Consider the following 23,667-nt stretch of genomic DNA (forward strand, 5'->3'; position numbering starts at 1 on the left):
TTGTCTCATATTGTGTCATTTCTCAGTGCAATATTCACAATGAAATCTATTAATTCACATGTGTAGCGGATCACAGCCGGCATGAAGGCATAGAGCAGGCGTTATTAGTAATGTTGCTGCTGGATGATTTTGACGACTTTTGGCGGGAAAGTAGGAAATGAGGAATTAATTCAGTGTGGCTTAGTAAGTGTATTTTGGGATGGGGTGGGGGAAGTGGGATGAGATAAATGTGGTTGGGGGTGAAAGTCTCTGTTCCCAGTGATGGGAATGTTGCATGGCAACAGCGCACTGTAGCTGGGGTAATCCCAGTGGGGCAAGTGAAGCCCTCAAATGGACCACAATTGACAGAGAGGCAAGAAGGAGGTCCATGGACCCTCCCAACCAGAGCTTAATGTTGATGGAGGCGAGAAGGTGGTGGAGTTTAGGTACGCCATTATCCCACTTAAATAAGTTCTGTTCTTGCCTTCGAACCTGCCTGTACCAGGAGCAGAGGATTTTATCCTTTTTTTGTGGCACATAAAGAATGACTGTGGGGCTTCAGCCACTTGTAACACCCCCTCCCCCACCCCAGTCAGGAACTGGTCCTGACTGGCCTGTTGCTAAGCAATGTTCATGAGAGCTACAACACTGCAGCTGGATTGTCTCCCTGGGCTGGGGCTGTCCTTCGATCAAAGACCCTTTAGCGACCAGAAACATTGGACATTGGGTATGGGTGTGCTTTCTGGAAGCAAACCATACCATCACTCTGACTAGTGACACCCCCTCCCCTTCCCTCCCTCTCTGCCTATGACCACCTAACACCACATCATTCCCCCCACCCCCCACCGCCCCACACACACACACACACACATCAAGCTTGTTTGTTTGGGTTCTACACGATCCTCAGATTCTGGGAATAATCTTCTGGCAGCAGCATTTGCATCCTCCATGGAATGGCTGAGTGTGACCTGCAGGGCTCTGATTGGCTGGCAACTCTTATCAGGTGGGACTTCTGGCCCTTGGCCTATCAAAAGCCCCCTGCTGGCCTTATCACTGCCTGATTAGCATGTGGTTTGGTGGGTCTTCTTTGGAAGAGGCAATGCGGTTGCTTGCCAGTTCTCCAGTTTTCATCGCTGCCACCATGTTGGAGTTTAAGTTTATCTGTTAGTTCAGCACTGGCCAGGCATCAAGGGGTGTCTTTAAATGGATTTTATTAACAATATGTACACGGTATTATTGCAACAGAGTTCTCTAACCTAAACTGCCCTATTTCCAACTCGCCAGCAGAGTCTCTCCCACATGACAACAGAGACATAGTTACATTCTCCATTTCCACATTAATGCCTTGTGCTCCTAGATCAATGATTCCCATTAATTAGGCATTAAAGCAGATTGTTATGACCATGGGCATGTCGATGCAGTACTGTTGTTCATTCTAGAGGAACAGAATTTAAAAACAGCAAAGTTATGCTGAACTTGTTTAGCACGTTGAGCACACTAAGAGCACTGTGCAGAGTTCTGCACCCCCCCTCCACCAACACACACAGTGGAGAAAAGAATACAGAGGCACTGGATAAAATGAAACAAAAATACCATAATAATGCCAGATCTGAGTGATTATGACTTTAAGGAAAAAATAAATAGGCTGTTGTTCTTTTTTCACTCAAAAAGAGAAGGTTGAGAAGTTCCTTACAGAGATCTTTGACATCATGAAGGGATTTGATAGATTAGATGCAGAGAAGATATTCCACATGTCGAATCATGATTATAAGAAACTCACTACTAAACTCAATAAAGAATTTAGAACAAATATCTTTACATGGGGGAATATTAAAGTGTGTAACCTGGTACCTTATGATATCGTTGATTTGGATAGTGTTGATCCAATTAATGGAAAATCAAATAAGTACATAAAGGAGAAAGAATCTGCTGATGGGGGGGAGGTAACCTGTGTGAAGCATAGTCACCAGCACTGATCAGATGGGCCAAATGGTTTCTCAGTTGTAAAAGATGAAAATAATGTCTTGTTCTTACATTGTGCATGACATCCAAAGTATGCCACAGTAAAGGAAGTGCTTTTGAATTGCTAATTTACACACCAAAATCTCCAATAAAGAGCAATACATTCAAAATAACTTTACCGAGGCTAGTGTCCCATCACTATGTCACCCTTTGTTCACTAGTACACAGCCAGCTTCGAGTCAGTCCTCATCTGAGGAGATTCTAATCTCCTGGTTATGTTGGTCAGCCAAGGCTTTCCTAATTAGACCAATCAAGAACTTCATAGTTAACAGCTTCAACCTGGTTCCAATCACTATGACGATAGAGAACAAATAATTTGACTGCAGGATAAACATTGACCAGGACGTTTTACTATTCCGTTCCCCCAGTTCACCAATTTTTCAAGTCAATACAAGGATGTTTCACATTTTAGATTTTCTATTTTTGCTCTGGTTGGTTAAACGTGGTCAATAGTACTGATGTGCAGCTGGCAATGCTGCCAGCCCTCCTCTCTCTCCTGCTAAGCAGCTGTCTCCTCTGCTACTGTCTGTCACTACATCAACAATTCTGCTGTTACTCCTTCTACAATAGCTTTGCCCATGCTGACCCTGATTGAGGTGGCTGGCATGTTTCCAATTATCCTGTTGTATCCATCACAGTACAGTTGATTTCCTTCCCTTGACCCCTCCATAATATTGGTGAAGCCGACCCTATTGTCTGAATTTTAGTGTTGGCTTAATGCCAAGCTTGTAGGCTTTTGTCCCAGATCAGACTGGCGGGTCATATTAAGCAACACATCCTTCAGCTGCTCAGAACAAGCAGAGTAAAAACTGTCTCCAACCAGCCTGTGCTTGCAGAACTCCTAGCCTAGTGCCTTATGTTGGATGCAATCCTGTAATTGGACAAAACTTGCTAAACAATCATGATTGCACTAATAACTAATTTAAGATGAATAGTTAGACTTACAATGTGACTCACTTAGTGGTGCAAGCAGCTGCATATATTAACACACAGGATCCTGTCCTTTGCAACCCAGAAAGAAGATGCCCAGCTGAACAAAAGGTTGGACGATAGACATTCCCTGGTGTATGACCCAGCAAAGCTCTGGCCAATCAAAGTCAATTTACCTAGTTTGAATTTGAACAAAGGTTTGACAGTTAACCAGAATGGTACATTCTCCATGGCAACACTCTACTAATCTGAGTCCATTTGCAAATTAATCAGCACCCTCATCTCCTGCAGTATAAGTTGTTGTTCCCATTGAGGTTTGAAATTCTTGCAATTCTGCCCTGAAAGTTACAAGGTGAAAAGATTTTTCAGCCTGTCTTTTTCTCAGCAATACCTAGATTTTGTAGAATCAAGTGACTGTTCACTTTTTGTGTCCTTTACCTTAACAGAAAACAGAAGTAATGGAAGTTATACTTGCATAATCAGGTTAATGATACTTCAAAGAGAAAGGTAAATTCCACTTGAAATTGACAATACAACAAAAAAGCTTCTGTCTTACGTGACCACAAGAAGACTCCTTCTAGAGGGATTGCACAACAGATAAATACAAAGACTTTTACATGCAATCTCTGGAATGCCAGAACATTCACTTTCCCCTGAACAGATTCCGTTTTTGAGTCACATTCTTTGACAATTGCATTCCATCCAAGTTCCCCTGAATATGGTTAACACCAACGAAGCACATGGGAACAGATCATTTCTCAATGTGGTCACATTAGTTCTGATGGCGTAGCTTTCCATAGCTCCTTTCTAACTGATTAACCACTAATGCCCATTTCACAATCAGGTTCTCTGATTCAAACTTCCAATTCTTTTGCATGCCTGATTTATTCATATTGCCTTTAGAATCCAGACCTTTTAGCTTGCCTGTAAATCACTTCCACAAGAGCTTAGACAGTTTTATCTTACTTCTTTCTGTCTAACAGAAGGCTGACGTTCCTTTCGTAGAGAGCTCAGCTTGCACCAAAACACACCAGGAATTTGATAACTGTATCTTGCTGCAACAGCACAGAAACAGGTCATTTGGTTCAATTAACCTCTGCTGTTGTTCACATTCCACATGAGTCCTCTCTGACTCAATCGACATCATCTCAGCCATTTTTCTCAGCCATATCTAAAAGCATTTGTTTTGACTTTTTTCTCTGGCAGTAGCTCCCATATTGTGCCTGCTGTCTGAATTAAGGAATTCCCCCTAATTTCTCATATGGATTTACTAGTCACTATCATATTTTCACAAGCCTTGTTTCAGATTTTTCCATAATGGAAACATTTGCTTCATGTCTCCTCTATCCAGTCCATCTACAGTTTTAAAAACTCCATCAAGTTTCCACTAAGTCTTCTCTTTTCCAGACACAACAGCCCCTATCCATTTGACCTTTCCCAATACCTGACTTCTCTCAATTCTACTGCCATTCCAGTTGTTACATTCTCACCAGTGTGTCTATGTAATTTTCAAAGTACAGAGTTCAGAACTGCATATAGTCGTCCAAGAGCAGCCCGATCAGGGTCCTTTACAAGTTCAACACAATGTTCGTAGTTGTGAATTCTACATACCTAGGAGTTGCTAGATCTTTTAATTGGTTTTCCCTCCAGTTTTGTTCACCTTTCTCTTCCTTTAATATTACCTTGTGTCTTCTTTTCTACAGCCATTAAAGCTGGCAGTATTATAAGCTTAGTTACAGGCGGAGGATGACATTCCTGATGAAGGGCTGATGCCCAAAACATTGATTCTCCTGCTCCTCAGGTGCTACCTGACCTGCTTCCAGCTCCACACTCTTCAACATTGTCCCAGTTACAATGGCAGACCCAGCAAGAGCACCCAACAGCGGTGTCTCACTTGTGACCTCACCAGGAAAGGCAGGCACCATTGATGCAGGCGCGAGATCACAGTAGTGCCTCAATGTAGGGGTGCTCTGAAGAATCTAGAAATGCTTGACAAAGCAAAGCTCATGTTGGTGTGAGGGAATCCTTCATAGGATGGCTCATCGCTCTCTGACACCTGCAAATCAGAGAGGGACTTATTTAAAGGAGTTGAGGGCCCATTGGCTCCCTGTTGTGGGGCTGTCTCGATGTAATGACCAGATTACGGTCGTAATGCAAGCCCTGTCCACCTTTGGGATGAATCCAGTGGTGTCAATACTTGAGCTCTGTTTGGGGTCTTTGTTACGCAGACTTTGTTTACTGTAGCTGCTGGGTGAGTAGGCAGAGTTTATCAGATCCCTCGTCCAGCAACAGTACTCAAAGGTGGGAATGTGTCACAGGAATCTGTTATATTGTTTCTGGTCCCACCTCCAAAACCACTTAGCAAAATTAAATTTTGGGGTTTGATCACCATTAAAAGTGCTGAATCTTTCTGTGATGTCATTTAGAAGGTTTCAACCAACATCCACAAAGTTTTTTTTAGATCTGCAGGTCTGAACCTGCCTCCAAGAGACATTTTGCCTGACAGTTGCTTATCTGATGATAATGTGCTGGTGAGAGCTCATTTGAAAGAGACAGAATTCATGCTAACAGATGATATGCAGCAGATAAAAATCTCAGGCTACTTAAGGAGTAGCCATTCGCAGTGTTTTCTTCTTAGACAACATCAATTTCACATTAAAACTCAGGCTTCAGGGGCTCTGGGCATGTGCTGCTGCATCTCTATCTGTTAATCATCCCGTTTCAACTCCATGAAGATAGAGGAAACACCAACTCAGAGTGAAACTAATGAAACAAAGAAGGCAGCAATGGAAGGAGCTATTGTGGCTCTGATTGACAGGGAAGGAATAGATAGTTGATGCTGGCAGTTAACTGGTCCTCTTTCGTATCTCTTTATGTAAAATCCAGGCTCATACATTGTACGTCCCTTCCTTACCAGTATTAATGTTGCTGGGCAAAAGGAGGCTAAACTTCATAGGCACTGGCATAGAAATATAGAAAACAGGTGCAGGAATAGAGTCAAAATGTGTGGTGCTCAAGAAGCGCAACAGGTCAGGCATCACCCGAGGAGCAGGAGAGTTGATGTTTCAGGCATAAGCCCTCCATCAGGAATGTAGGCAACTCAGCCTATCAAGCCTTCTCCACTATTCAATATGGTCATGGCTGATCATCCAACTCCATCCCCTGTTTCTGCTTTCTCTTCATACCCTATGATCCCTTTAGCCTTAACAATTATAACTAACACCTTCTTGAAAGTGTTTTGGCCTCATCTGCTTTTTCTGTGGCAGAGAATTCCACAGGTTCACGAGAGTCATAGAATCATAGAGATGTACAGCATGGAAACAGATCCTTCGGTCGACGACCAGATAGCCCAACCTAATCCCAACCACTCGCCAGCACCTGGCCCATATCCCTCTAAACCCTCCTTATCCATATACCCATCCAAATGCCTTTTAAATGTTGTAATTGTACTAGCCTCTACCACTTCCTCTGGCAACTCATTCCATATATATGTACCACCCTCTGTGTGAAAACGTTGCCCCTTAGGTCTCTTTTACATCTTTCCCCTCTCATCCTAAATCTATGCCTTCTAGTTATAGACTCCCCCACCCCAGGGAAAAGACCTTGTCTATTTATCCTATCCATGCCCCTCATGATTTTATAAACCTCCACAAGTGAAGAAATTTCTCCTTATCTCAGCCCTAACTGGCCTAGTCAGTGCACTTAAACTTTGTCCCATGGTTCACCGCATCTAGCCCTGTTAGAGTTTAATAAGTTTCTATGAGACCTCCCCCTCCATTCTTCTTAACTCCAGCAAATATAATCCTAACCGATCTAGTCTCCCTTCCTGTGTCAGACATCTGACTCATATCCAGGCTGGATCTGAGAGAAGCTGAAAGTATTTTCCTGGTCTTGCAGAATCATAGAATAAAATCCCTATAGCGTGAAAACAGGTCATTTCAGCCAACAAGTCCACACCAACTCTCCAAAGAGTAATATACCCAGCCCTATTACTCTACATTTACCTCTGACTAATACACCTAACCCACACTTCACTGAACACAATGGGCAATTTAGCATGTCAAATTTACCTAGCCTGCACATCTTTGGACTGTGAGGGGAAACCGGAGCACCCGGAGGAAACCCGCACAGACATGAGGAGAATGTGCAAACCCCGCACAGGCAGTTGCCCGAGGGTGGAATTGAACCCGGGACCCTGGCACTGTGAGGCAGAAGTGCTAACCACTGAGCCAACGTGCCGACCAAGAAGCTAATCTCAGCAACAGAGCCTCCAAGTAGACTTCATTTTCAAGGCCCCTACATCTTTCCTTAAAACATGGGCTCCGAAACAAGGGTAGAGATTCTACCCAGTAAAGCAATTTAAATCAAGTGCAAAGATAAACAGCCTGCCTGAAGGGCCCCAATGCCTTTCACACTGGTCCAATCAGCGAAGAGGAAAATCAGGGCACTCAGTCAAAAGACAGAAAAACATCAATGAGAGAACATAGCAGAGAAGGAGAAACAGAAACAGCAATATACACACAAGAAAAATGAGCCACTGCACTCGACTGGCCGAGGAATGGATGTAGCGATGCGATGTCAAAAGAGGTCCCTCTGTCCATTTGTGTAAGCGCTAATGATTCAAGATTCATTACTTTGAAAGGAAACACTGTTTTCACTTGTTCTTTCTCACCTCTAGCCAATGTTTAGTAACACCATGCAATAGGTCGGGGGATCTTCTGTAATTCTGCTTACAATTCTGGTCACTTTGCCTTAGGAAAGATATTATTAAACTTGAGAGGGTGCAGAAAAGAATTACAAGGATGTTACTGGGATTGGAGGGTTTGTGTTTTGGAAGAGGCTGAATAGGTTGGGGCTTTAGATTAAATGCCCCACAGTGAGGAAACAGGCCCATCAAGTCCACACCAACCTTCCGAGGAGTAATCCAGCCAGACCCTCTAACTAATGCACCCAACACTATGGGCAATTTAGCATGGCAAATTCACCTGACCTGCACATCTTTGGATTGTGGGAGGAAACCCACGTAGACACAGGGAGAATGTGCAAACTCCAAACAGACAGTCACCTAAGGCTGGAATCAAACCTGGGTCCCTGGCGCTATGAGGTAGCAGTGCTAACCACTGAGCCACCGTGCCACCCAATTCCCTGGAGTGTCAGAGACTGAGGGGTGACCTGATCGAAGTCTATAAAATAATGAGGACTATGGATAGGGTGAGTAGCCAAGGTCTTTTTCCTAGTGTGGGTGAGTCCAAAACTAAAGGATATCAGTTTAAGGTGAGAGGGGAAAGATTTAAAAGGACCTGAGCGATAACTTTTTCACACAGAGGGTGGTGCGTGTAAGGAATGAGTTGCCAGAGGAAGTGGTGGATGCTGGTACAATTGCAACATTTAAAAGGCATCTGGATGGGGATATGAATTGGAAGGATTTAGAGGGATATGCAGGAAAATAGAGCTGGGTCAGATGGAGATGTCTGGTTGGTGCCGATGAGATGGATGAAGGGTCTGTTTCTGTGCTGTATGACTCTATGACTCTAAGACTCTAAAATGTCCTGTGGGAAATTTGCAATATGAAAACTCTCAAACAGCATATAATTGTACCCAGGGCCATTACACACAGAGTCATCCGAGAACCTTTTTGAACGTCCCCATTTTAAAGTGATGGTGGAAGAATGGAAAATGCAATCAATAAATAAAATATTTTGAAATGTGCAGGAATTATCCATTACAAGTTAAATTTGCATCGCTATTTACTTAGTGGCAACTGCTGTGATGTCACTATGGTTTTAAGAGGTGTATGTTGTCCTTTTCTTGTGAAGAGAGGTTTTGAGCCGTCGGTGGTGAGATGTCTCCTCCAGGCCAATAAAGCAAACAACTTCTGAGGCTTGGGTTTTCTTATCTGTGGTTATTTATTATTATCTTTGCTTTCTTGTTCATTGTCAACTGCACAATACAATCAAGCATTACAGAAAAGGTAAGGTGCCACATAGGGAAAGCAATAATAATTCATCAGAGTGATTCCGGGTTGGTTTGTTGGACAAGGAGACATTGGGTCGACTGGACCTGTATTCACTGGAGTTCAGAAAAGTGAGGGGGGAATCTCAAAGAACTGTATAAGATTCTGATGTGGTTGAATAAACTGGATGCAGGAACGGTGTGCCCCCTGGCCGGTGGGCTTTCCCCCCACCTCCGCACTCCCCGAATAAGAGGTCATGGTCTCAGGGTACGAGGTTATGTCAGACTGAGCTGTGTTGGTTTTGGGGCCTTGGTGATCACAGTCACCTAATATAGGCAGCTGATAATTTATAGCAATATTTTGATAGTTTATTGAGTTTGTTAAGAAGCGGATATGATACATTGATAATGAAACAAAGAGGAAGTGTGACTGTGATAACCACAAGCTCATGACTTCAGGATGACTGTTATCCCCTTGCCTATCTCCATTTAAAGGTTAACTTGCAATCCTTTTAAGAACAAAAACTTGTCATTTTTCAAAACACTGTATTGGTAATAGTGTAGTATGGTGCCTGATAAATCTCTAATGTGAGTTATGACCTCAGTGATTTTCATAACCTCTCCTCTGTTTTCATGCACTGGAGATCTGTTTATATTTGGCTAGTTAATGCTGTAACACACATGTTACAGAAAGAATTTCAGTTTTAGGGAAGACCCCAGTTTCCAACAGATGAGGCGCAATTTGTTCACTTGGGGTTAGCAAACCAGTGGAATTCTTTACCTCAGAAAACTGCGGAGGCCAATTGACTGAATATTGCTTCAGGGAGAAACAGATTTCTCGAGGATAAAAACATCAAGGCCCTGAGGAGAGAGTATGGTGTTGAGAATGAAGATCAGCCATGATCATGTTGAATGAGAGAACAGGCTGAATGGGGACTCCTCCTGCTCTGTTTCTAAAACTGATAACTTCATGCACAGAAACTTATTAGTTACAGAATAATCTTTCTGTTATAATGAAGCAGCAATTTTCAAATTTGATTTTGGCTGTGTCAAACATAATTCATACTTCAGCACTTATTGTATTCCAAGATCACAAGATGGTGTTGTGTGTTAGAATTCACGTACAGACATGTTGCTCCCACATCATATGAAGAGAGAGGCTTTTCTTACATCAAAGTGAGCACCCTCCATGTCTGAGCAATGATGCCACAGCTACACCTGACTACATTCTCACCCAAAAATCACTGTTCAGGAGGAATCATTGGACATTGATCACAAACCTAGTTGATTTCTTCTCTCTAGCTGAGAAATCAGAGGCACAATTTTGTGGTTTGGTTCCTGTCAAATAGCAATCTTGACCCCACAATGTGTTGGGAACAATCACTCAGCAGTGACTTACTGAATTGGTCATTTTGTGACCAAAAGGAGGACTCATTGTCAAAGTGAGGGTTTTTCTTTTCTTTCACAGGATGTGGGCATCACTGGCAGGGCCAGCATATATTGGTCATTTTAATTTCCCTTGAGAAGTTGGTGGTAAGTCGCCTTATTGAACTCCTGCAGTCTGTAAGGTATAGATACACTCACAGTGCTGTTGGGAGCTCCAGGATTTGGACCCAGTAACAATGAAGGAATAATGGCGTAATTTCAAGTCAGGATGATGTGTGGCTTGGAGAGGAACGTGCAGGTTCAGGTGTTCCCATGCATTTGCTGCCCATGTCCTTATAGATGGTGGAGGTCATGGATTTGGAAGGTACTGTCAAAGCAACTTTGGGAGAGTTGTTACAGTGCATTTTGTAGACAGGATGCACTGTCACGAATATACCTCAGTGGTGCATGGATTGAATGTTTATGGTGATTGATGACATACCAATCAAGTAGGACTGCTTTTTGCGAACTGTTGAGCTTCTGTTGTTGGGAATGTACCCATTCAGTCAAGTTGTGCACATTCCGTCTCACAATAGGAGGTGAGCTACTCACAGAAGTTGGAGCTTCTGAACTGCACTTATGGCCACAGCATTTACAGTTAGCTTTTTTAATCAACTTGTTTGGACATTTTTTGAAACAGGGTAGGTGGGACTTGAATCGAGCCTCCTAGTTCAGAGGTATGGACATTACTGCTGCACCACAAGAGCCTGTATTTGCAGGTGCTCTCCCATGCAGGTAGTAACCAGGCTCGAGTCTTGGGGCTTTTCAGGCTAGTATGGCTATATGCAAGCAACTCCACTGCATTAATCAACTGACTAGAAACCATTCGGTTTCTAACTCAGTGGTGGGCTCTCAGAGATAGACAGCTAACTAGAAGCTCTCCGACATTGAAATAGGTAAGGGATTGATGGCCATCATCCATTCTCTCAGCTCTTTTGAAAGGTTTGGATTAAGAAATGGTCACATTTATGAGCAGGTTGCCACGGTAAGGGGTGTACACTCCTCAAGCCTGTCTTCAGTGTCAAGACCAGATTAGTCTACCATCTGACCACAATGAAGGATGTGCAGACTGACTGAAAATCTCATTAATGGGCTCTTTTGCTGACTTTAATCTACAGTCTGCTACTTACAGGAAGGAGGCCCCCAGCATCCCTTTAGGGAAATAGAACCAGGAGTGGGCTGGTGCTGGTAGATCATCACGATGACCAGCAGCATGAAATTATGGTCCCATTCAAAGGAACTGAGTGGGAGAAAATTCTTCTCCCGTTGTCAAATCCCTAATGCTACACCAACCATGATCAACCAAATGCCAAGTAGTGCAGGAAATTGTCACAGCTTAATATGATGCCACACAATCCAGGAGGGAGAAAAACACCTGAGCAATTCTGCCTATGGCCTCTAAGATAAACTTTGTGATAAAACTAAAGTAATAAAATTAAAGTATGTTGTTAATTGAGGCACAGTTGTCTGTGGGAGCAGCCTCACCTTGATCCAACCCCAGTGAATGCAATGTGGCAAAATTGTACCAGTCAGCATGTTCATCATGGCTACTGCTGGCTACTCACTGGAAGTGAAAAGCATCTCTTACAGGTAGGAAACCTATTCTGGGGAGCCAAAATAGATCTACAATAAATCAACCCATTTATGGTTTACGGTGAAGATAGCTCGGATTATTATAATTTGTAATAAGAGGGAAAGAAAAATAATCCTTAAATAAAAAGGGGAACATGTCATGGAGTGATCATTGGTGGAATAATAAACACTTGAGTGCTGTACCACATCAATTGTGAGTGAGTTGGTAGGTGCACCTTCCCCGACTGACCCAGGTACATTTGACACAAATCGATCCAGAATTCTATTGATTGTCCCATTCCCACTGTTGCTGTAGCTGCAAAATGTCGCCTTGAACTCACTGCTGAGTGGTTGCTGCTCCTGCCTCAGTCAGGGATTTAAGAAGTAAATCAGGGTCTTATGATTGCTGTGGAATTCAGTTTTCAATTTGAGGGCTATATGCTGAAGGAGGGGACTGGGAATCCGGAGAAAAACGAACCAATCGTTAAACTAGTGTTCATTTCACAAGGAGGAAGAGTAAACCTCCTTTAAACTCCACAAACCCAACTAAGCTTGAGGTGTGAGGCCTGAGGCCTTCCGTTACATCATTCTGCAAATGAGCATCAAAAAAATGTCAGTTTTACTTCATATGATTTTATAATGTGGAGAGATCGGATATAGCAGAATCCATTATTATCGCTTTTAAAGTATTGAAAACTAAATATTTCAAAATGTACAATGCACAGAAGTAGATAGCTCTCTGAGAGATCTAGCACAAATGCAATAGGGCCAAATGGCCATCTTTTGTTTTGAAAAATTCTGCAATACTGAAATGATAAGTATATTTTCTTTCTGAAATATTAGATATAATATTTAATGCTGAGATTGTTACAAGGATTTACCCAGTGCTTGGTCTGAATTTCTCAGCAATTTGAACACTGCACAAAACAGTTGATCAGGTGCTTTCAGCTAAGTCACTGATGACAGATTTTAATTGAACACTTAAGAAGCTAAACCACTAACAGACAAGGAAAGTGAGTGTTTGTTATGTTACCTACTTGGGAGCAGCTGGCAAACTCCTCTCCTGTGCTAATATCGTGACTAGGTTTGGGGGCGGAGAGGAACTCTCTGGAAAATGGATTTCAAACAAATAACCTTAAAAAGAAATTGGATGACAGCATTTGAATGGTTTCTAATTTGCTGCCTGAATGATTCCAAGCAAATGGGGTGCTTGAGGAGATTTTTGAAGCTGGCTCCTGAAAAGAAAACTGACAGAAATAATCAGCCAACAAAGATATCCTCCTTATCGGTAATCATAAAAAAAGCTCCACGCATCCAATCCACAGGAGATCAAATTAGCACAAAACATCATTTTTCATTTGACAAAGAATAATTGAGAAAATAAACAGTACGTTATTAGAACTCTAACTCTACATAACAGTCAATTCTCCGTGTTCCATACGTAAAAGCTCCAATATATAAAATTCACCGTGATAATGTTCCTTCTGCACTGAAATATCAGTCTAGATTATGTAGCTGCTGCATGGAGTTTGAAGTCAAGAGTAACCAACATAAAGGCTTCTATGTACAGTTACCAATAACCTGCTCTCTGATGCTCCATTGAGGTTCTGCCAGTGCACTCAACTCCAGATTTTAACGGACTGTAGTGCAAGTATGAAGGAAAAGCTGAATTCCTGAAACGAGATGAGAATGATTATCTTTGACAGCCAAATAGCATTTGACAGTGTGGCATTGAATGGCCCCAGTAAAATTATGCCAATTGATTCAAGAAACAGCTCTCCACTGATTGGAGTCTTTGTGAGCACAAAAGTCAGTCATTATGATTCTTGGAGGCCAATACTGCCACAAACAAAGCTTTTCACTGTACTTTGATACACATGACAATCAATCAATCAATATTCTCAGTTTCTGAACATCTTTGCTGGAGTTTCTCAGGGCTATGCCCTATGCCCAATCATTTTGAGCTAATGGTTGTTTCTAGCTCCAGTCATCTTGAGCTGCTTCATCAAAGGTCTTCTCTCCCCACAAAGTTGGAGATGAGTGCCCAGTGTTGAGGTCCATTCACAAGTCCTCAGAGTTGAAGCAGCAAAATCTGGACAATGTACAAGAATGGACTGCTCCGTGGCAAGTAATGTCAACTACAAAATGCAGTGCAACAATTCAAGAAGTCACTTTTAACCACACCTTCCAAAATTACCTCTTCTATCACCCAGAAGGACAATACAACAATCACATGCAAGATCCCCTCCAAGCCACACATCGGCATGGAAATTTCATCATTCCTTCACTGCCTCTGGGTCAAAAGTTTTCTTCCCAACAGAACTATGAAGTAGAGAATTCTAAAAATTCACAATTCTTTGAGTGAAAAGATTCTTCCTCATCTCATCCCTAAATGGCTGACTTCTTACTTTTGGACTGTCTAGCCCAGGGAAAGAGCAACATCAATGCTAGACACTCATTTGTTGGCTTTATGATTGTGAAATTTGAAAGTGATTGGAATAATGGCTCAAATGACACTGTAAGTGTAGCAATTGAATGTGACAGTTGAATGTACCTATAGTACATGCACTACAATGGTTTAAAGAAGATTGCTCAGCTTCATCTTCTCAAAGGCACTGAGGGATGAACATTAAATGTTAGCCCCACCAGCGATGCTCATATTCAATGAATGAATGAGTAAAGTTGGACAACATAAATATTAAATGCAACATTTTAATATATAATAAAATTTACAAATGTGGTCCCAAATACACCCACTGACATCAGCTTAAGGCATCTGACAAATGGCGTGGATTGAAGCCTGCCACTCATCTTTGCATCACCCATTTCGACCTCAGTTGCAAAACGTTTTAAGAGCGGGTCAACCTTTGAACCGAATAGCCTTCCTCGGCCTAACATTGGGGATGGATTTCTAATTGCCACTCTACAAAGGGAAATGAGTTAGGAAAACTTACTGCAAATTCTGCAGAAATGCTGTGTTCCTGACTATGCACATTGGTTTGCAATGGGAGTCTTTCACTGATATACCAAGTTCAGGAGCATTCAGATCTTACAATGGATTCTTACAATGGAATGTTTGAATTGCTGTATCCCTGTAGTTTTCAATAGATCTATTGGGTCACTTTGGGCAATTAGCCTCATGGCGTTGCGGGCAGAGTGAGTCAGGGATTTGTTACGGGTCCAGGTTGTAAATCCAAGTTTACGAGTGGGAATGTTTCTCAGCACTTTGCAACTTCCAGTGCACCCAACCTTTGAGCAGTTACTGGTTCTGAAATGCCTGGGTTGACTTTTCATTGTGGAAATGTGATTTGGCAAATGCTTGCAGTTCTCTTCAAGTCTTTTTGTGGAAGATTCAGTATATCATTAAGAGGCACTCACTGTAACTGAGACAAATGTGAGTGCTACAGGTACAAATAATGGGTTTGTTTATCCAGACTCTACTCTGTATGCTTTTAAATGACTTTCAATTCACTTTGAGAAACCCAGCAGTATCATTCACTAAAAAGCCAGAGGATTTTTTTCTCCTCTGACTGATGTGAAGTAATGTTTCTGGATGCTGAGGACTGAGCTGGGTGCCAGTTTAATGAGTGCAAGGCATCTTTCCAATACATGACCATGTGCAGTTAGCAGCATAATAGAAATTTTACTGTCACTGTGATTCTTACTGTATGCCAGTATAATAACTCTATTCTGTCAGTAGGGTTTAACTACTTCTAATGCATAACATCACACAAATGAAAACAGGCAGTAAGCTTAACAAAGAAATCCTGTTACTTCATCTGTGAAAAATGCATTGCCTCATGTTGATGGAAATGTAACCTTTCTTCTATAAAGTGAAGCCTTGCTAACTGGACACGTTCTTTGTAATGGTATATATTTTCATTGTTAGATTACTAGGAAAGTGTTTGGCATCCTTTAGAGGAGATAGCACTGCAGGCCCAACACACACTTGGAATGAAAACGCTTTGCATTGTGAACGTGAAGTTTCAAATGGAAAACAAGCAGAATGTAAGAGCCAAATATGTTCATGTTAAATGGCGCCCACTATTTAGTTTGAAAGTGATACAAGTTTTATATCAGAATTGGGATCAAGAATCAAAGCATCAAAGTAAATCAAGGTTATCAGGTTCCAATTGACCTGCAATAATGTAATTATTTGGTATTGCTTAGATTGTATGCTAACTTGGTAGCTACCCCAGGAAATACTACAGCTTGCAATTTTCTTCCAGTGAATTAAGCAAATATATTAATACGGACTGACTAACTAACCCATTAAACCAATTATTATGCATCAGTAATGGTCGAATGAAGACAATCACTCATTTGTGCCAATTAATCTGAGTACATTGACCTTGATTGCCACCACCAACTCCATTTCCTAGCCACTGATACTGGCCTTCTCTCTGACACCATCATTCTTTTGAACAACTGCAGGAGGATAAGCCAGACTGGTCACAATCCCTCTTCCATAATTTTCTGAGCTTCTGAACACATATACACAACATCATGAAGAGTGTCTTTCTCCACCTCTGTAACATCTTTCAATGCCACTCTGCCTCAGCTTATCTTTTGCAGAGACTTCATCCAGGCCCTTTTTAAAAAAAAATTTCTAGACTTGATTATTCCCTGGCCAGCCAGACATCGTCCACCTTAAGTTCTTCAAAATCTTTGCTGCCAGCATTCTGTTCACCCATCATCCTTGTGCTCACTGGCTCCCAGTTTTGCAATTATTTGACTTGAAAGTTCTTGCCATTGATCTCAAATCCCTCTAAGGCTTTGTCCTCTATATATCTGTAACCATCTCCAGCCCTACAAGCCTCTGAAATATTTAACAATTTTCTAAGTCTTGCATCTTTTGAATCCCCAGTTTAACTGCTCCACCCCTGGTGGCTGTGTGTCCACTCGCTGAGTCCCTAAGCTCTGTAATTTGCTTCCTAAATTTCTCTGTTTCTCTATTTCTCTTTCATCATCCTTATGAAGCTCCTTAAATCTAACTCTTTGATTAAACTTTTGGTCATCTGGTTCAGTGTCAGATATTGATTGGTAATGCTTCTATAAAGTGTCTTATATTAAAGATACAATATAAATATATTGTAATCTTACACTTATAGATATATATTCAATCATCAAGATGATGTTACAGAAAGGTTTGAAAGGCCTAATAATGACTTTGGGAAATGTGGAGACCAAGTTAAAACTAGCCAAAGGAATTTCTTCATCCCCGCCCTCTACTAGACTTCTGCATATCATCTGTTACCTTGCTTTATTCCCAGCCTGTGGCACAGTGACTAAATGTCCATCTGTCCGAAAGACCTCCAAACATAAATGACTGTTGGCTATTATTCCAGTCTACTGCATCAATTCAACAGTTCACACAGACTAATATATGGTAATAAATGCAAATAAACACAAATACTGCCTGAGAAAGTGAAGGTGGAGCATAGAGACACTTAGACAGATGGTCGTGTTGTCCTTGCACTGTCGCTGTTTGTGGTGACTGAGCTGTCCAGGGATTGACGCTTGTTTTCCAGCATGACCTCTGAGGCAGAATGCCACCAGCTCAAACTGCGTTGCAAGATTCTGAGCAGATAATCTAAGCTGGCTCCTCAGCAAAACTCCCTGTACTCTGCTGAACAACACAGCTTTTGTCAGTCCTCAAGGGCAGACATTTAATTTCACAAACCTGCATATGCATACAACTGCTCTGAATGATTTAGCAAATATTTATCCTCTTCTTCCCTCAATGTTTCTGTCTTTATCTTCAAGAATGGTCATTGGACCCGAGACCTTAACATTGCTTTCTCACCACAGCTGCTGCCAGACCTGCTGAATTTCTCCAGCAATTTCCAAATTTTGTTTCATATTTCTAGCATCCAGAGTTATAGAGTCATAGACCCATCAGTCCAACTCGTCATGCTGACCAGATATCCTAACTCAATCTAATCCCATTTGCCAGCACTTGGCCCATATCCTGACTTGTCCGGACTTTTCCGACCTGCCTAGCTCCTTTTCCACCTATCCACTCCACCCTCTCCTCCTTGACCTATCACCTTCATCTCTTCCCCCACTCACCCATTGTACTCTATGCTACTCTCTCCCCACCCTCACCCTCCTCTAGCTTATCTCTCCACGCTTCAGGTTCACTGCCTTTATTCCTGATGAAGGGCTTTTGCCTGAAATGTCGATTTTGCTGCTCGTTGGATGCTGCCTGAACTGCTGTGCTCTTCCAGCACCACTAATCCAGAATTTGGTTTCCAGCATCTGCAGTCATTGTTTTTACGCCATATCCCTCTAAACCCTTCCTATTCATATATCCATCCAAATGCTCTTTCAGTGCTGCAATTGAACCAGTCTCCACTACTTTATCTGGAAGCTGATTCCATACATGTACCTTGTTTTACTTATCTTTTTATTCCTCTCCTGCTGGTAGGAGCACATTGACTGTTCTCAGAGATCCTGCTCAGTTAGGTAATCTTCAGGTGTGAGTCTAACTGTGGGTGTTAACAATATGGGGTATCACAGTCATTGCTTGACCCTTTTCCCACTGAATGCCTACACATGTTCATTTCCAGCCGGAATAATTGGATTGTGATTGAAAGAGGGAACCCTGGAGCTTTAACTCCTATTTTTGTCGTCTTCATGGAGACTCTGAGCTGGGAGATGTGCTTCACACTCATTATTGATGTGCAAACATTTTGCTCGTTTGTCTTATTTTGAAGAAGCTTTATTTGCTGTCAGTGTGACATCGCCCAGACCAAATATATTTTCAGCACAATCCCTTTTCAGTCTCTACTGACACATTAGAACCTGATGTTCTGAGGCTACAAGATTTTCTTTGTCCTGTGTGCAACTTTTATTCAGATATTTTTCTCATGAGTTTAATGTTGAAACGGAAAGTTGAGGTCGAATAGAGAATGTCACTTTGGATTCAGCAAACTATACAGAATATGTTACTACTGAAGGACATGGGAAAATAAATTCAGGAAAGATTCAGGTTAGTGGTGCCTGTGGTATGAAACATTTATTTATTGTTACACACAAGGACTTTCCATCAAAGAGGTGCACCACAGGTCATCACAGAGACTAGTCTGTGAATCAATGAAACAATGATCATCTAATGAATCATTCCTAATCGATGGAACTATCGCCAATCTGTAATGAAAAGCAATAAATCTGTGGGTTTCAGAAGATAGCCAAATTACAACCTTATTAAAAATGGACAGAAATACAAAACAATGAACTACAAATCACTTAGATTGATGTCAGAAAAGGAAAAGTGATGGAATCTGCAATCAAGGACATTGTGGGAGTGCTTGTCAGGTAAAAGGATTTAAGAGACCGAGAATGAGGATAAAATCCATCTAAAAATTGGGCCGATATGTCAAAACGATAAAATTGGCAGAGTAGTCACAATGACTGACGTTTGAATGTTGCTGTCTCTCACTTCGCTAATCACAAAATGTGTTCAAAGTATGTAACAAAAATGTATTATTATTCATAACCATTTCTAATAAATTGCATAGAAATCTTATTATAGAATTTTACGCAAGCAAATTACTTAGAATAAGCGTTGTCTATGTGAGTTGAGACTAATTTTTGTTTTATATTTGAACTGCAGGTTATTCATTCCGATGCCTACTACTGTAAAACTATCCTCGATGATAACAGTTCCTCTGCACTCATCATTCTCGGTTTTGTCCTAATGTCTCCCCTGATTGTGATTGCCATGGTGACCTACTGCAGTGTGGCACGCCGTCTGCGTCTCTTCCTTTGCTTCCTACCCTACTCCCGAGCCATCTACAAAGGCTTGAAGTGGACTGGGCATGACCACCCCAGCTTCTGTTGCTGTGGAAGAGAATGGGATAGCAATTTAAAGGCTTGGGTTTGATCGGGTTTGATGATAAGTTGTATGTACTGCAGCCTGTTACTGCATTTGCATCATAATTGTATGCTCCATCTTCTGTCTCCTGCATTGTGAAAATATTGACAGTGACATTTTAGCATTAAGATCAAAGCAGTGATTACTGGGAATACATACCAGGTCCCTCAACATTTGTAAAGGGAAAGGAAAGATTGATGTCTTGGGTTGAGAGATATCAGAGCTAAGATATCATTCTGAGCTGTTGTGTAGTTCCAACAATGCAGCTTCCCCCCGTCCGTTTTTATTCCTATAATTTGAAGTCGAAAATATTTATTCTAGTCTCTTTCAAGACGAGTAGCCTCAAGCATTTTCAATTATTTTTACTAGCTTTGCCTACATTATACACATCTATGTGCAATATTTGTGCATCTGAGTGTTTTAAGCTGCCTATGTAAACATGTCACACGGTAATGACTTTTCCCCTCCAGTTGAGATACTGCAGCGCTAACACTGGCGGGAAGGTTTCCCTGCATTATCTAGCGTAGGTTTGTCACTGATTACAGCAAAGAGCCCGATTGCTGAGAGGGAAGCTGGTTAGGATGCTAAAAGCCTGAATCACTTGGCCCACACGCCATGCCGGACAGGGATTGAAACATTCCCCAGAGCTGCTCTTGCCTCCCTACCAGTTGTATTTAAAATGGAGGCAGAATATTTATACATATTTAAATATATCTATTTAAAAGAGCAACGCACATTTGTGAGTGGACTGCTTAGCCATCACTGTCAGAACTACCATTGGGCAGATTCGCAGACGGAGTTTATTTGTTTGATTTATTGTTGTCACATGTACCGAGCTACAGTGAAAAGGATTGTTTTGTGTGCTGTACAGGCAGATCACACCATACAAAGTGAGTCAGAGCTGCAGAACAGTGTTACAGCTGCAGAGGAGGTGCAGAGTGAGAGATCAAGATTTAAGATTTTTATGGATTATTCCATCCCACCCAAAACTTCCGATTTCTTCGGGGTTAAAACCCCCTAATTAGGAGCAAAACGATAAATGAGTTAGTAAATTACATGAGTCCTGCAGACTTTATTTTTCTTTATTCTTTCTTGAACGGTATCAGTGGCAAGGCTTATATTTGTTGGAACTGAGAGATTTAAAGAGTAAACCTCACTACTGTGGATCTGGAGGTCAGGTAAGGATAGCAGATATCCTTCCATAAAGGATTCATGTGTATCAGATACAGTTTCACCACTATCAAGATAGTTTTAAATTAAACTTTAATTCCAGATTTATTAATTGAATCAAATCCCATCTGTGTGATTTAAACTCACACTCCAAGGGCATTAGCCTGGACCATTACATTACTAATCCCGTGATATTACTGCCAGGCCACAGTCTTCCCTCAGCTCAGGTCTTTTGTACATCAGTAGTTTCCCGATTTTCTCTACCACCTTTGTATTAACATGCACCAAAGCTACTTTTATCAATTAGAAAGTTGCAGTCCCAATTTCCCATTGACAGCCATGATCAGAATACTTAATAAAAACCAAAAGAACTGCAGATGCTGCAAATCAGAAACAAAAATAGAATTTGCTGGAAAAGCTCAGCAAGTCTGCCAGCATCTGTGGACAGAAATCAGAGTTAACATTTCAGTGGCCGTTGGACCCTGAAACATTAACTCTGATTTCTGTCCAAGGTGCTGCCAGACCTGCTGAGCTTTTCCAGCAAATTCTATTTTTGTATCGGAATACTTCATGCTGCAATACTATTGATGGCTGTAGTGTGATGGCACATTGTTATATTCTGTGGCAGAACAGCTACAGACTGTACAGTGTTTGAAAAATAGCCTGAAGGAAAATTCCACAAAAAGTAATAAGATTGCAAGAAAATAAATTCACCCATCACAATGCTTTGAAAACCAGATTGATTATCCTCACGTCAAGAGTTCATTGCCAAATTTAGAGTTTGCAACCATTTTTTAAAATATCATCAAAACGGGAACAAGAGTGTGGACCTTGCTGTCTAGGTTAACACACTTCAATTACAGAACGGCTGGCAAATGAAGAAAGAGCTATCCAATTTTTGTCAAATTAATAATCAGGGAAAGTTTTCTCTGATGCAAAGCTGACAACTTCCAAATCTGTTGTCCCAGGTTGCTTTTAGGATTAGTATTCGATGGATCGAAACAGTCCCAGCTTGTAAATTCTGGTCTGTATTTGCAAGTCATGACCCTTTTGCGAATGTCAATCCCATCTGAGGAGAAACATTATGGGAGGACAAATATCTAGAACTTAGAGATTCACTTTACCTTGGTGCCTCAATCAATGCAGGAATAGAGGAGCGAGAAACATGATTTTAAATGATGGACTCATTCTCTGCTGAAGTCATGGCAATGTTTACCTGCAGTGCCCCTGAATATCAATATCTGGTTTGTATGTTTGCTGATGCTCCGACACAATTGTGAGAACCCGTGTCCTCAGTTAATACTGAAGTGTAAATAACAGTTAACATACGCTGCTTGTTTGTTCCGTTACCTTCTAAAATGCCTGAAGTAAGGTTCAACCAGAATAACTTTGCTATCACTGTCTGCCTTGTCCAATAACGTGATCGTTTTAACCCTTTGCTTGCACCTAAATGACCGGCTTCAGATTGGGCAGCTCGTGAGAACAAAATTAACAAAATGCAAACTGTTAAAAAATAATTAACTTGTAAAAAAATGCTAAATGAATAAAGTGACTGTATGCAGAAACTGGGAGAATGAGGCATCTTTACTTGAAATTTCATAAAGATTTGAACAGAGTATTTTCAGTGACTCCTATCATTCACACATGCAATGAACAGCTCTGAAACCTAACTCTTGTAATTTTACTATTCAACAACAGTACGACAGTATTCAACAACAGAAGCTTCTGAATCTCAGTGTCATAGTATCATAGAGATGTATAGAATGGAAACAGGCCCTTCAGTCCAACTCGACTGTGCTGACCAAATATCCAAAATGAATCTGGTTTCCTTTGCCAGCATTTGCCCCAAGTTTCTCTAAATCGTTCCTATTCAAATATCCATCCAGGTGCCTTTTAAATGTTGTAATTGTCCCAGCCTCCACCACTTCCTCTCATTCCATACACGCATCACCTTCTATGTGAAAACATTGCCCCTTAGGTCCCTTTTAAATCTTTCCCCTCTCACCTTATACCAGCGCCATCTACTTTTGGATTCCCCTACCCTGGGAAAAAGACTTTGGATATTCACCCTATCCATGCTCCTCATGATTTTGTAAACCTCCATAATGTCACCCATCAGCCTCCGACACTCCAGGGAAAATATCTTCAGACTATTTGACTTCTCCCTATGGCTCAAACCCTCCAGTCCAGGCAAAATCTTTGTAAATTTTTGCCGTACCCCTTCAAGTTTAACAACATATTTCCTAGAGCAGGGAGACCAGAACTGAATGCAATATATCAAAAGTAGCCTAACCAATGTCCTGTACAGTCGCAACATGACCTCCCAACTCGGTTACTTAATGTATGGTCCAAAAAAGGCAAGTATTACCAACACCTTCTTCACGATCAAAAATATAAATTGCTGGAAAAGCTAAGCAGGTCTGTGGAGAGAAATCAGAGTTAAAGTTTTGGAATGTCTTCCCTACCCTGTCTACCTGTGACTCCAACTTCAGAGAAGTATGAACCTACACCCCAAGGTCTCTTTACTGGGCAACACTCCCCAGGACCCTACCATTAAGTGTATAAGTCCTGCATAATCGGTCAGTGCCAATGGAATATTTTTACAATATGGCTGTAACCAATGTTGATATTATAACAACATTTATCAAAATGTTGGGTTAACACCAACATCCATCATTGCAGGTGGAATAATATTATGATGTTGACATCAATCAACACTGGAACAATATCACAACAAT

The 23,667-nt window shown here is 41.4% G+C and overlaps 1 protein-coding gene across 1 annotated transcript in view; it reads left to right on the forward strand.

The window, feature by feature from the left end:
- LOC140487062 (transmembrane protein 88-like) overlaps positions 1-22,485 on the forward strand; it is a 37,465-nt gene extending 14,980 nt beyond the window's left edge. Inside the window, exon 2 of the mRNA XM_072586499.1 lies at positions 19,499-22,485. Within this exon, the coding sequence (XP_072442600.1) occupies positions 19,499-19,768 (270 nt within the window). The 3' untranslated portion in view covers positions 19,769-22,485. The remainder of the gene's footprint in view (positions 1-19,498) is intronic.
- Positions 22,486-23,667: the final 1,182 nt, after the last annotated feature.

This window comes from Chiloscyllium punctatum, chromosome 16, assembly GCF_047496795.1.
Source record: "Chiloscyllium punctatum isolate Juve2018m chromosome 16, sChiPun1.3, whole genome shotgun sequence".
NCBI classification, from domain to species: domain Eukaryota; kingdom Metazoa; phylum Chordata; class Chondrichthyes; order Orectolobiformes; family Hemiscylliidae; genus Chiloscyllium; species Chiloscyllium punctatum.